The 10710-nt window shown below is 43.6% G+C and overlaps 2 protein-coding genes and 3 long non-coding RNA genes across 5 annotated transcripts in view; 2 read left to right on the top strand and 3 right to left on the bottom strand.

Moving 5' to 3' along the window:
* The window catches only part of LOC115588307 (B-cell receptor CD22-like), a 342428-nt gene that overhangs the window by 277946 nt on the left and 53772 nt on the right, over positions 1-10710 (bottom strand). The gene's annotated exons all lie outside the window — the stretch shown is intronic.
* The window catches only part of LOC115587743 (uncharacterized), a 232600-nt gene that overhangs the window by 202259 nt on the left and 19631 nt on the right, over positions 1-10710 (bottom strand). The window lies entirely within an intron of this gene.
* Positions 1-10710, bottom strand: part of LOC115587750 (uncharacterized) — a 219348-nt gene that overhangs the window by 189797 nt on the left and 18841 nt on the right. The gene's annotated exons all lie outside the window — the stretch shown is intronic.
* On the top strand, positions 1363-6137 carry LOC115587383 (uncharacterized). Its single transcript, XM_030427217.1, has 4 exons — positions 1363-3827; positions 4828-5184; positions 5306-5530; positions 5664-6137. The coding sequence occupies exons 1-4, from the start codon at positions 3773-3775 to the stop codon at positions 6041-6043; spliced, it is 1017 nt and encodes a 338-aa protein (XP_030283077.1). The 5' UTR covers positions 1363-3772; the 3' UTR covers positions 6044-6137.
* LOC115587627 (uncharacterized) lies at positions 9537-10703 on the top strand. Its single transcript, XR_003985094.1, has 5 exons — positions 9537-9683; positions 9945-10032; positions 10150-10207; positions 10340-10437; positions 10533-10703. It is a non-coding gene; the product is annotated as an uncharacterized LOC115587627 (long non-coding RNA).

The following is a 10710-nucleotide window of genomic DNA, read 5'->3' on the forward strand; positions in this document are numbered from 1 at the left end:
TTGGTTTAAAGGTAGGGGTGGGTGATACTGCTAATTTTGGTATCAATCCAAGTAATTACAGGGCCAGTATTGCCGATACCGATACAGATACTTTTTACTTGAAGATTCCTGATCATTGAATGATTTTGTACTTTTGCCTTTAATTAGTTGATCATGATTATGATAATAATAAAACACAGGACAAAAATTTTAGCCAATTTAGAAACTAATATTTAACATAATTAAATCTATAAATCTATCTGCATGTAGCCTAAATAGGAATACTAATGTTCCTTCCACAGGTACACAAAGGGGTTATTATATTCTGCCATATTCATACTTAAGGTTTGAGGGAAGCTATATATATATTAGCATAAGTATATGTTTTTGAGTTCCAGTAGGTTAACATTTGAGATTAAATGTGATAGACAATTAAATGTGATAGACAATTAAGATAAACATTGGATAGACAAACGATTATGGCTTCTCACATTTAGGCTATTCTGCTAACACAGTGAGAAAAGGGAAAAGTTGTAATAAAAATAAATACAAAGAAACAAACACTCCACAGATCACTCAACTGGTCCAAACAACGGAAGAGATCACATAGCAGCTGGTCATGACCACTGTGCCACTGGTCGTGACCAGTGTTTTTAGCGCCCCTAGTGGTAGTGACCACTGGTCCCTGCCGCAGACCAGCTGGTCCTGACCACACAGATCTTCATAATCAATGATAATAACAATATTAATCATAATAATTCTGATATGGTGTATTTTATAGACAAAGGATAATGATCTCTGACATTTATCCAGCTAACAGTGCTGTCAAAACGACCGGAAAGAAGAGAAAATAATAAAAGCCCTTCACAGACCACAGGGACCACAGGGCCGATCACTGAGGAGCTGGTCAGGACCAGTATCTTCAGCGCCCCTAGTGGTAGTGACCACTGGTCCCTGCCGCAGACCAGCTGGTCCTGACCCCACATATCTTCATAATCAATGATAATAACAATATTAATCATGATATTTCTGATATAGTGTATTTTATAGACAAAAGATTATGATCTCTGACATTTATCCAGCTAACAGTGCTGCCAAATGACCGGAAAGAAAAGAAAACACCAAAGCTGCTTCACAGACCACAGAAACCACAGGGCAGATCACTGAGGAGCTGGTCAGGACCAGTATCTTTAGCGCCCCTAGTGGTTGTGACCACTGGTCTGTGCCACAGAGCAACTGGTCGCGACCACTGAGGAGCTGGTCGCGACCAGTGTTTTTAGCGCCCCTAGTGGTAGTGACCACTGGTCCGTGCCAGAGACCATGGTCCCTGGACAGACCACAGAATCAGCTACAACCCCCTCTCTCTTTATCTCTTCCCAGAGGGCAGGGGGGAGAACAGGTAATGTCCGGGGTGAGTGGGGTCCTTGATGACACAGCTGGCCTTCTTTTTGAGTTGGCCAGTGTAAATGTCTCTGAGAGGGGGTAGTGTCGTCCTGATGACACACTCCGCTGTCCTCACCACCCGCTGCAGGTCCTTCCTGTCCTGTGCTGTGCAGCTGCAGAAACACATCGTGCAGCAGTAGGTCAGGAGGCTTTCTATCGCTGACCGATAGAAGTTGGTCAGCAGGTGTTGAGGGAGGTGAGCGTGCTTCAGCTTCCTGAGGAAGTAAAGTCTCTGTTGGGCCTTCCCCACCTGATGAGAAATGTGTGTGGTCCAGGTGAGGTCGGCCGAGATGTGAACCCCAAGGAACTTAAAGCTGTCTACCCTCTCTACCTCCTCCTGTGCATGTAGAGGGCAGAGAGCTGTGTGGGTTTGGATTTCTGGAAATCCACAATCAGTTCCTTGGTTTTCGAGGTGTTTAAGTCCAGGTTATTTTCCGAACATTCTGTCAGATGCTGAATCTCCTCCCTGTTGGCTGACGTGTTTTTATTAGTTATCAGCCCTACGATGGTCGTGTCATCAGCAAATCTGACGATGGTGTTGGTGGGTGGATGAGGGAGCAGTCATGGGTGAAGACGGAGTAGAGGAGTGGGCTGAGGACACATCCCTGTGGTGTGCCAGTGTTCAGGATGAGAGTGGATGATGTGTGGCCTCCCATCCTGATGTGTTGTGGTCTGTTGCTAAGAAAGTCCAGTATCCATGTGCACAGTGAACTGCCTAAGCCCAGGTTGCTCAGTTTGTAGATTAGTTTATGGGGGATGACCGTGTTGAATGCTGAGCTGAAGTCCACAATCAGCACTCTTACATACGTGTTGGGCTGGTCCAGGTGTGTCAGGGCTGTGTGGAGTGGAGCATCCTCTGGCGATCTGTTCACTCGATAGGCAAACTGGTGTTGGTCCAGGTCAGCAGGGAGGGCAGATTTAATGTGAGAGAGGATGAGTCTCTCATAACATTTTGTAATTATGGGGATGAGAACAACTCGGCGATCGTCATTAGGGCAGTTCACTGTACCTTTCTTCGGGACTGGAATGATGGTGGCTGACTTCAGGCAGGTGGGGACTGCAGATTGTAGTAGCGAGAGGTTGAAGATGGTGGTGAATACCTCCGCTAGCTGGTCTGTGCAGGACTTGAGAATCCTACCAGTGACTCTGTCTGGACCAGCTGCTTTCCTGGCGTTGACTCTACGCAGGGTGGATCTGACCTGATGTTGGTCCAGCTGAATGGCGTTGTCCTTCCCTGGTAGAGCAGGGTGTGTGTCAACAGCAATCCGCCAGTCAAAGCAAGAAAAGAAGTTGTTGAGGTAGTCTGGCAGTGTGCGGTCTGTGGAGTTGGTGGCTGTGTAGCTGTCGTTATAGCCAGTCAGAGTCTTTCTCCCCTGCCACATGCTTCTGGAGTTGTTGCTGTTAAAGTGCTCCTCTATGCGCTGCTTGTAGCTGCGTTTGGCCTCATTGATGTCTCTCCTCAGGCTTCGCTGAGCTTGCTTGTAGGCCTGCAGGTCCCCAGACTTAAACACAGAATCCCGGGTCCTTAGCAGGGTCCTCACCTTGCTGTTGAACCACAGTTTCTACCTGTGATGCTTCATAAATTAAATGTCCAGAGTAAACAAGTCAAAATGAAGTTTTAGTGATAAAATGTGAAGATAAATTAAATCTGAATGTAATGTAGCATTCACTGATGGAGGATAAAATGTTGTTCCAGGCTCCTGATTCAGTATCTCTGATGGTTCACTGCCCTCTGATGGGGAAGTTTAAGTGTGGCACATTCAGGCTTCATCACTGTGAGTGCTTCCTCCTCTGTCAGCTTTAAAGGGTCAGTTCACCCAAATTACAAAAAGACACTTTCTCTCTTACCTTCAGTGGTGTGTAGCCATGCAGATAGTCATGTTCTGTTTCTCTGCACACTGTGAGGTTTGGCTGTTTTTTCAAATGTTAGGTCACACTTTTTTGATTTTATCCCGATCTACATGTTGGACACAGTTTATCAATCTAAACCACCTAAATGAGCCAAAATCATTAAAACCGTTGTGTGTCCTCATCAGATCCTACCAGTCATCTTGAACTATGTGTGTTAAACACAACTTTAGTCTGATGTGGGTGTTTACTCGCACTTGGCACGTCATGTATGTTAATAAGCTAAAGAGGAAGTACATCTAGTGGTTTAAGAGTGTGATATCTGTCTTCTGCTCACTGACGACTGAGGAACGGCTTCTTTCAAGACGACGTCCGTCTTCATTGTAAGTAGAATTGTTTGTAGATGTGACTGATACTGTAAACCTCCTGTGTGCATCATTATTTTATCTGCTGACATGTTTTATTGTCTCTGAAACCTCACAGAGAGATCAGAGGAGCAGATATGAGTTTAACTGCAGCAGTGAGTGGATTTGTCGTCTTCCTTCTCTCTGTGTCAGGTACAGTTACATTTACTGCATTTAAAGAGGGAATCTGGACTTTTGCATGAAGTAGCTGTGTGCTCAGCACTTTTACACGCTGTAAACTGAGAATATTTTGGGTTTTCAGAACTTTTCCCTTCTCTTTCTGTTTAATGTGTTCTAAAGTCGACCCTGGCTGCAGAAGCAGCAGCTCATGTGAAGTTCTTTGGAGGGATATTGTTCTCACAGTAAAACCCCAAAAACTGACTGTACTTCTTGTATATGATCGTACATCCGCACCACTCCCTGCTAGTTCTGTTAGTGCTGTCTAACGTCAGTGTGATGTTTCCATGCTATATGCAGACAGCTTATCTTTACATCATAGCTGCTTGAAGCAGTTTGACACCTCAGTGTTCTGCTTCTATTTTTGTAGTTTTCACACTCAGCAGCATCCTGATCACAGGGTGAACAGAGAGAACTGACCAAGAACAGCACAGACTCTAATCAATAATATTTCTCCTCTTATCCTGGTCAGTAAACTGCATTAAAGGTCACAGGTTCAATACATTCCTGTTCACTTCACTGCACCTTCAGACTGGGTGCACACTGAGTTTAACTGTAGAAAGCATGTTCGCATCTTCCACTCTTCCTTTGTTTGTGTTCATCCTGGTGTCATTCAGAAATAACATACAAAAGTCATAAAGTGTTATTTATTTAAAGCATTAGTTAGAAAGTGCCTATCAAAGGGAAGTTAACATGTGGGTGGAGTAACACGAGTATTTTGTACAACTTTTCTTCAACATCACAGAAAAGTGTAAAATATGTTTTTATTAATTTTCTGTGTGGACGACTTTTTGTTGACGCATGATTAAGAACTGTTGATGACAGTTATTAGTCTGATAATCGAGGATTTTGAAGCACGTCCATGTTACCTTTCCTCCACATCATATTGGTAGTTTGATCACTTTTGTCTCATTAACTGATTGTTAACTGAAGTAATTCAGTGTCATTGTGTTTTCTGATGTTCTCTGTGTTACAGTGATACAGGGTCAGGATGGCTGGGGAATGACTTACAGCTCTACTGAGATCTGTGCTTTAAAAGGATCAACAGTGGACATGAGCTGCACCTACACATACCCATCCAGAATAGATGGTGTTGATACTGAAGTTAAGGAAACATTCTGGTTCACCAAAGAGAGAAGATATCAACATGTGGATCTGAAAACAGACTCAGATTATCAAGATCGTGTTGAGTACAGTTGTTCTGAGAAGAGCTGCACTCTGAGAATCACAGACCTGAGAGAGAGCGACTCAGCTGAGTACAAGTTCAGATTCATAACAAACCAACCAGGTGGGAGATATACTGGTTCACCTGGAGTCACTTTGAGGGTCACAGGTAACATTTTATCCATACTGTAATATTTCCAAATGTACCACAACTGGACAACAATAATATAAATGTGTTGTGTGTGTTTGTTGACAGTTTGTCTAAAATAACATTCTTGTTCCTTCTTCAGATCCAGATCTACAGGTGAAGGTGACCACATCCTTATTTTCTAGCTGGAGAGAGCTGAAGTGTCACAGCAGTTGTCGTCTACCTGCTCATTCTTCCTACATCTGGTACAAAAATGGACAGAAAGTTCAGTCACAAACATCTTCTACTTATTCAAACTACTTTAATTATGCAGACAGTTTTTCCTGTGCTGTTGAAGGACATGAGGATTTCCCCTCTCCTCCAGTGTGTGAGTTTACTACACTAACATAACACCATCTGATGGAGTCTGATAACTACATGTATTTTAATATGGAGACCTTCATTGTGACTCTTCATCAACTCTGGTTTAAAAATGATCCAAACTTTGTTTTATCTTTCAGGTGTTGATGGTCAAACCTGCAACAGAGTGATTTACACTGACAGAAGCATCTGTGCCTTCAAAGGCTCATCAGTGGACATTTCTTGTTTGTTCAACAGTCCTGAATCCATCACATCCAAATTCTGGTTCAGTCCTCATCAGAGTTATCAGTGGCAGAGTCCTTCACAGCCTGAGGACCTTAGTGAAGACTCCCAGTTTGCAGGTCGTGTTCAGGTCCTTGAATCAGAGACAGGACGCTCCACTCTGAGAATCACTGACCTGACAGGGAGTGATTCAGCTCAGTATCACTTCAGATTCACAACAGGAAGCTTTGAGTGGAACAGTAGTTTACCTGGTACAACTCTGACTGTCACAGGTACTGATGAACACACACTGATGTAAAACATCAACACAGAACATTAAGAAACTGTGAAGATGTTGAAAATGATGGATCATCATGAGTTTGTGTAATAATTACTGTTGTGTTGGCACTAATGTTCACTGCTAGTTCTAGGAATAGTAACTGTTGTGTTGTCGTGTGTGTACATCTATCAGTGATTTCTGTTAGAACCAGTGATAATAATATTGTTTCTTGTTCTCATATCCAGCTCTGCAGGTGCAGGTGACCAGAATAACAGTCCACCAGTCTGATACTGAGGCAGAGCTGAAGTGTCACAGCAGCTGCAGTCCAGCTGGTCGTCTTTCCTACGTCTGGTTCCACAACGGAGAGGAAGTCACAGGGGTGGAGACATCTTCTTTTAAAGGCCGGGTTTATCCTGGAGACATCATCTCTTGTGCTTTGAAAGGACATGAGAACTACGGCTCTCCTCCAGTCTGTGAGTTTGATCTGTATCAGGAAAAAAGACGTGCAGACACACTGGCTTCTAAAAGTTGTAGATGCAGCAGAATTATATGTAAATGAATAAAGTTAAACTGGAACAACTAGAGGAGAAGCAACATTCACACTGTCAGGACTCTGCAAACAGGACCTGAACACAACCAGCATGTACAGTATGGATAACAATGTGTTAAGGTTTTGGAAATTAAACATTTCTAACAGCTTGTTAATGACTGTCAGTTCCCATTATAGTAACAACATGAACAGCTGCTGTGATAATGGAGACAATCAAAAAGAAACAAAGACATTTAAAAAAATGTTGTGATATCTATGAATAATACATGTTCACATCTTCTCCAGATGCTCCAAGACTTCCCTCTGTGTCAGTGAGTCCCTCTGCTGAGATAGTGGAGGGCAGTTCAGTGACTCTGACCTGTAGCAGTGATGCTAACCCAGCAGCTAATTACACCTGGTACAAGGAGAATGGAGGTCCAGACCTTCATCCTCTCAGTAAAGAACCACAGCTTGTCTTCAGCTCCATCCAGTCCTCTGACTCTGGAGAGTATTACTGTACAACTGAGAACGAGCTGGGGAGGAGGACGTCTAAATACATCTATATTAATGTGACATGTGAGTAAAATCGCAGCTGATTTAAATCAACTAATGACTTTTTAAAACTTTATTACCCAGTCAGGTGTTTTGCTGATGGTGCACTTTCTCCAGCTCTGCCTGTTTCACCTTCACAGTCTGCTGCTGTTGTTCACTGAGCAGCTACAGTAGATGATGAAATGATGTTTGATTTACAAACTGTTTCCAGATCTGCACAGATGTTCATTGATCCAGAAACCACCTCTGTATGTAATATTTTGATGGAAACAAATTTGCTATATTGTCTTTTTTACATGGCCAAACTTTGAGGATACAAGGAAGAGAAAACGTTTTGTTTCACACACAGTTAAAGTCCGTGTAAAGCGGCAAAAAAATTGTGTTATGAGTTTGTCACACCAAAGAAACATGTATCATTGACCACTGAGCCAAATTTGAAAGATTAAAAAAATTGTTAAGTATATAAAATTAGGTCTCAAAATCATGGAAAAACAAGCACTTCTTTCTGCTGTGAAACACTGGGGGCGTGTCAGATAGAGGCGCTGGAACCACGCCCATGCGGCGGGGGCTACACGTCATGTTAATGACGTCGGTGTCTCCCCAGGTGTTCCCCAGGTGTTCCCCTTGTCTATATAAACCCACGGACAGTTTATAATCATATAGATGCTGTTATAATGTGTAGTGATTGAGATCCTGACCCACTAAACATCCTGGAAAGTGACAGAGTGAAGTTTTTCACGCTAAATGACATAATTATACATAATCACCATCAGTAAACAGGACGCTGTCTGACTCTGTTACTCGCGGGGACGGAGGCCGTTTTCTGGGGGACAGTTTCCTGTAGTCTTGGTCAGGAGGGCTGGCGGTCGCGGTGATTTATTTTCGTCAAACACTCGGTGAGTTAAAGTCTTGTGACAAGCGTGACAGACGCTGTTTTGTGAGCAGAAATGTGAGGAAGAGTCGGGAGGACAGGGAGGGGACGGACAGGAGGACAGACGCTTCTCCACATACAGCTGTGGTATTTGTTTTCCTCATATAAGTTGCTAAAGACAGTTACAGTTACTACGTTACTTTTGTTCGGTCATGTAACGTTGCTTTGTGGGACATTTCTCTGTATTTAGTTAAGTGAAGGACCTGTGCAGTTAGACTGTCAGACCGACACGCCCTCGCTCCACGCCTCCGGATTATCCGTTCACACTGGGACGGCTCACCAATAATGCGGCCCTGATACTACCGCCACATACCGCCGGTGGGACCCGCCGTCAGCAGGACGGAGAGGGTCGGCTGCGGCGCGGCCACATCATGCCGGTGGGACCCGCCGTCAGCGGGACGGAGAGTGTCAGCGGCGGTCAGCAGCGGCCACATCTCCTCGTTGGCGGGAGGAGAGGATGCAAGCCGGGGACGGAGTTGACCAGCGTCAACGGACTCCCCCGTTTCCTTACGTTGTCATCCGAAGGAAACTTAAATAAGCTAACAGCACAGTCACCCTGCACACTGTGGCATCCAGGAAAGATGCAGAGGATGTGGAGGAGACATGGCTGGTTAGCTGACTGGTTGACTGGTTAGCTAGCTGCAAACTATTGTAAGCAATGCTATCCGAGACTGGAGAGTGAGTGGGAGAACCGCTGAAGCTGACGCGCTGAACGTATTTATAGCACTTCCGCAGCAGGGCGGGGTTTATGCAAATCATATGGCCGCGTTACGTAACGTGGCCATGATTTGCATGATTTCTGACCCGCCCATTAAATCCTGAACACAGAAATGTTGAAAAACTGTTTGTGAGCCTAGCTCCAAAATTAAATTCTACATGGCCGAATGGCTTTTACATGTTTTAAGTAACACATTTATGACCTGTTTGATGTGTTTAGAAGAAAATGGCTGATTTTGGTTTACACGGACTTTAAATTACAGAACCAGCATCATTAGTTGGTGCCATAAATTCACTGGAGATTGGAATTGATAACTATAATTTTCTTTTCCAGTTCCCTAGTATTTAGAACACATTTGAAACATATTTGTGTGATGTAATTTACAACAGTTTGCTCTTAAAAATGGAACAGGAACAAGTTGCCCTCACACACACACACAATCACACAACCACACACACACTTTTTAAATGATGAACAAATGATGGAAGGATTTTCACAAGTGAAATCTGACAATTTTTCACCCAATTTAAGAAGACAGCCACTAGTTTTATTTAACAGATGTTGCAAAAGGTTGAACTGACCTAAATCACCTACTCTATGACTAATCTTTCCTGTTCTGTATTTCACCTGTTTTTCATCTGAAACTGATCTGCAGTCTTAAAGTTAAAATGTAAAATGTTTTCTCCTCCAGATGCTCCAAAGCTTCCCTCTGTGTCAGTGAGTCCCTCTGCTGAGATAGTGGAGGGCAGTTCAGTGACTCTGACCTGTAGCAGTGATGCTAACCCAGCAGCTAATTACACCTGGTACAAGGAGAATGAAGACTCACCAAAAGCATCAGGACAGATCTTCACCATCACTGACTTCAGAGCTGAACACAGTGGGAATTATTCCTGTGAAGCCCAGAACAGAAGAGGAAGAAACAAAACCACCGTACATCTGACTGTGGCAGGTGAGTTATCTTCATTCACCTGCACACACACCTGTTTACTGCCACCAGACCAGATTAACATGTTAATATGTAACAACTCATAACTGGTGCAGAGAAAATAACATTTCCTGTCTGCGTTCAGAGACAGTTTTTCTGTAGCTGTGTTCAGGGAGGAACCTCCATCATGTCAGAGGTGGAGGACTCTGACTGACTGATTAACAGACAGCATCACCTGGAAAAGTGATTTATTGATTCTCATCACATATCTGTGTGTATTTCTAGTGAATTCAACAATGATAATGAACATCATCAGGTTGACTGTGGTGGTCTTGATGCTGATTCCTCTTCTTCTCCTGAGTCTGTGGACGAGGTGAAACAATCAGAATCCATCTGCTCTTTTGTTTTCTTCTTCAGACTTCATTTAGTTTTAGTGATATGAGTTACTGAATGTGGAGTTTTGTATTTGTTGTTGTTGGACTCGATCCAGGAAGAAGAAAACTCTGAGCTCCACCACTGAACCACAAGAATCTGTCGAGATGATAGAGGTGAGACAGAGAGAGAGGCCGTCTTGATAAAACCTCCTCTATATCACAGTTATAATAACTTAACTGATCTGATTTGATGTCAGTTCATGAACGAGGTCCTTTGAGCTTCATTTTGTCGTCTCTCCTCATCAGCTGGACTCTTGTCCTGTTTATGAGGACGTCTCAGACTTCACTGCAGCACAGACAGAAGACACAGAGCAGCAGGAAGACATGCTGTGAAGTCCAGTCAGGTTAGAGACTCCTGCATCCAATAAAACATCCCGACTTTAGATTTACAGTCACAGTCACAACTAAAACTTTACACGTGTTCTGTGATTCTCTTCAGATGCAGCTGAACCAGAGGCAGGACTCACCTGATGGACACAAAGAAGTACCACATTGAAATATCACAGAGGAGAGCGAGGCTGTGGAGGATGTGGGGGAAGTGGACACATTTACCTTCAGCTCCAAAAGTTTTCATGTTGAGTTTTCAGTAGCAGCAGCAGGTAGGAGTCAGCAGCACA

The sequence above is a fragment of the Sparus aurata genome, chromosome 1 (genome assembly GCF_900880675.1).
Source record: "Sparus aurata chromosome 1, fSpaAur1.1, whole genome shotgun sequence".
NCBI classification, from domain to species: domain Eukaryota; kingdom Metazoa; phylum Chordata; class Actinopteri; order Spariformes; family Sparidae; genus Sparus; species Sparus aurata.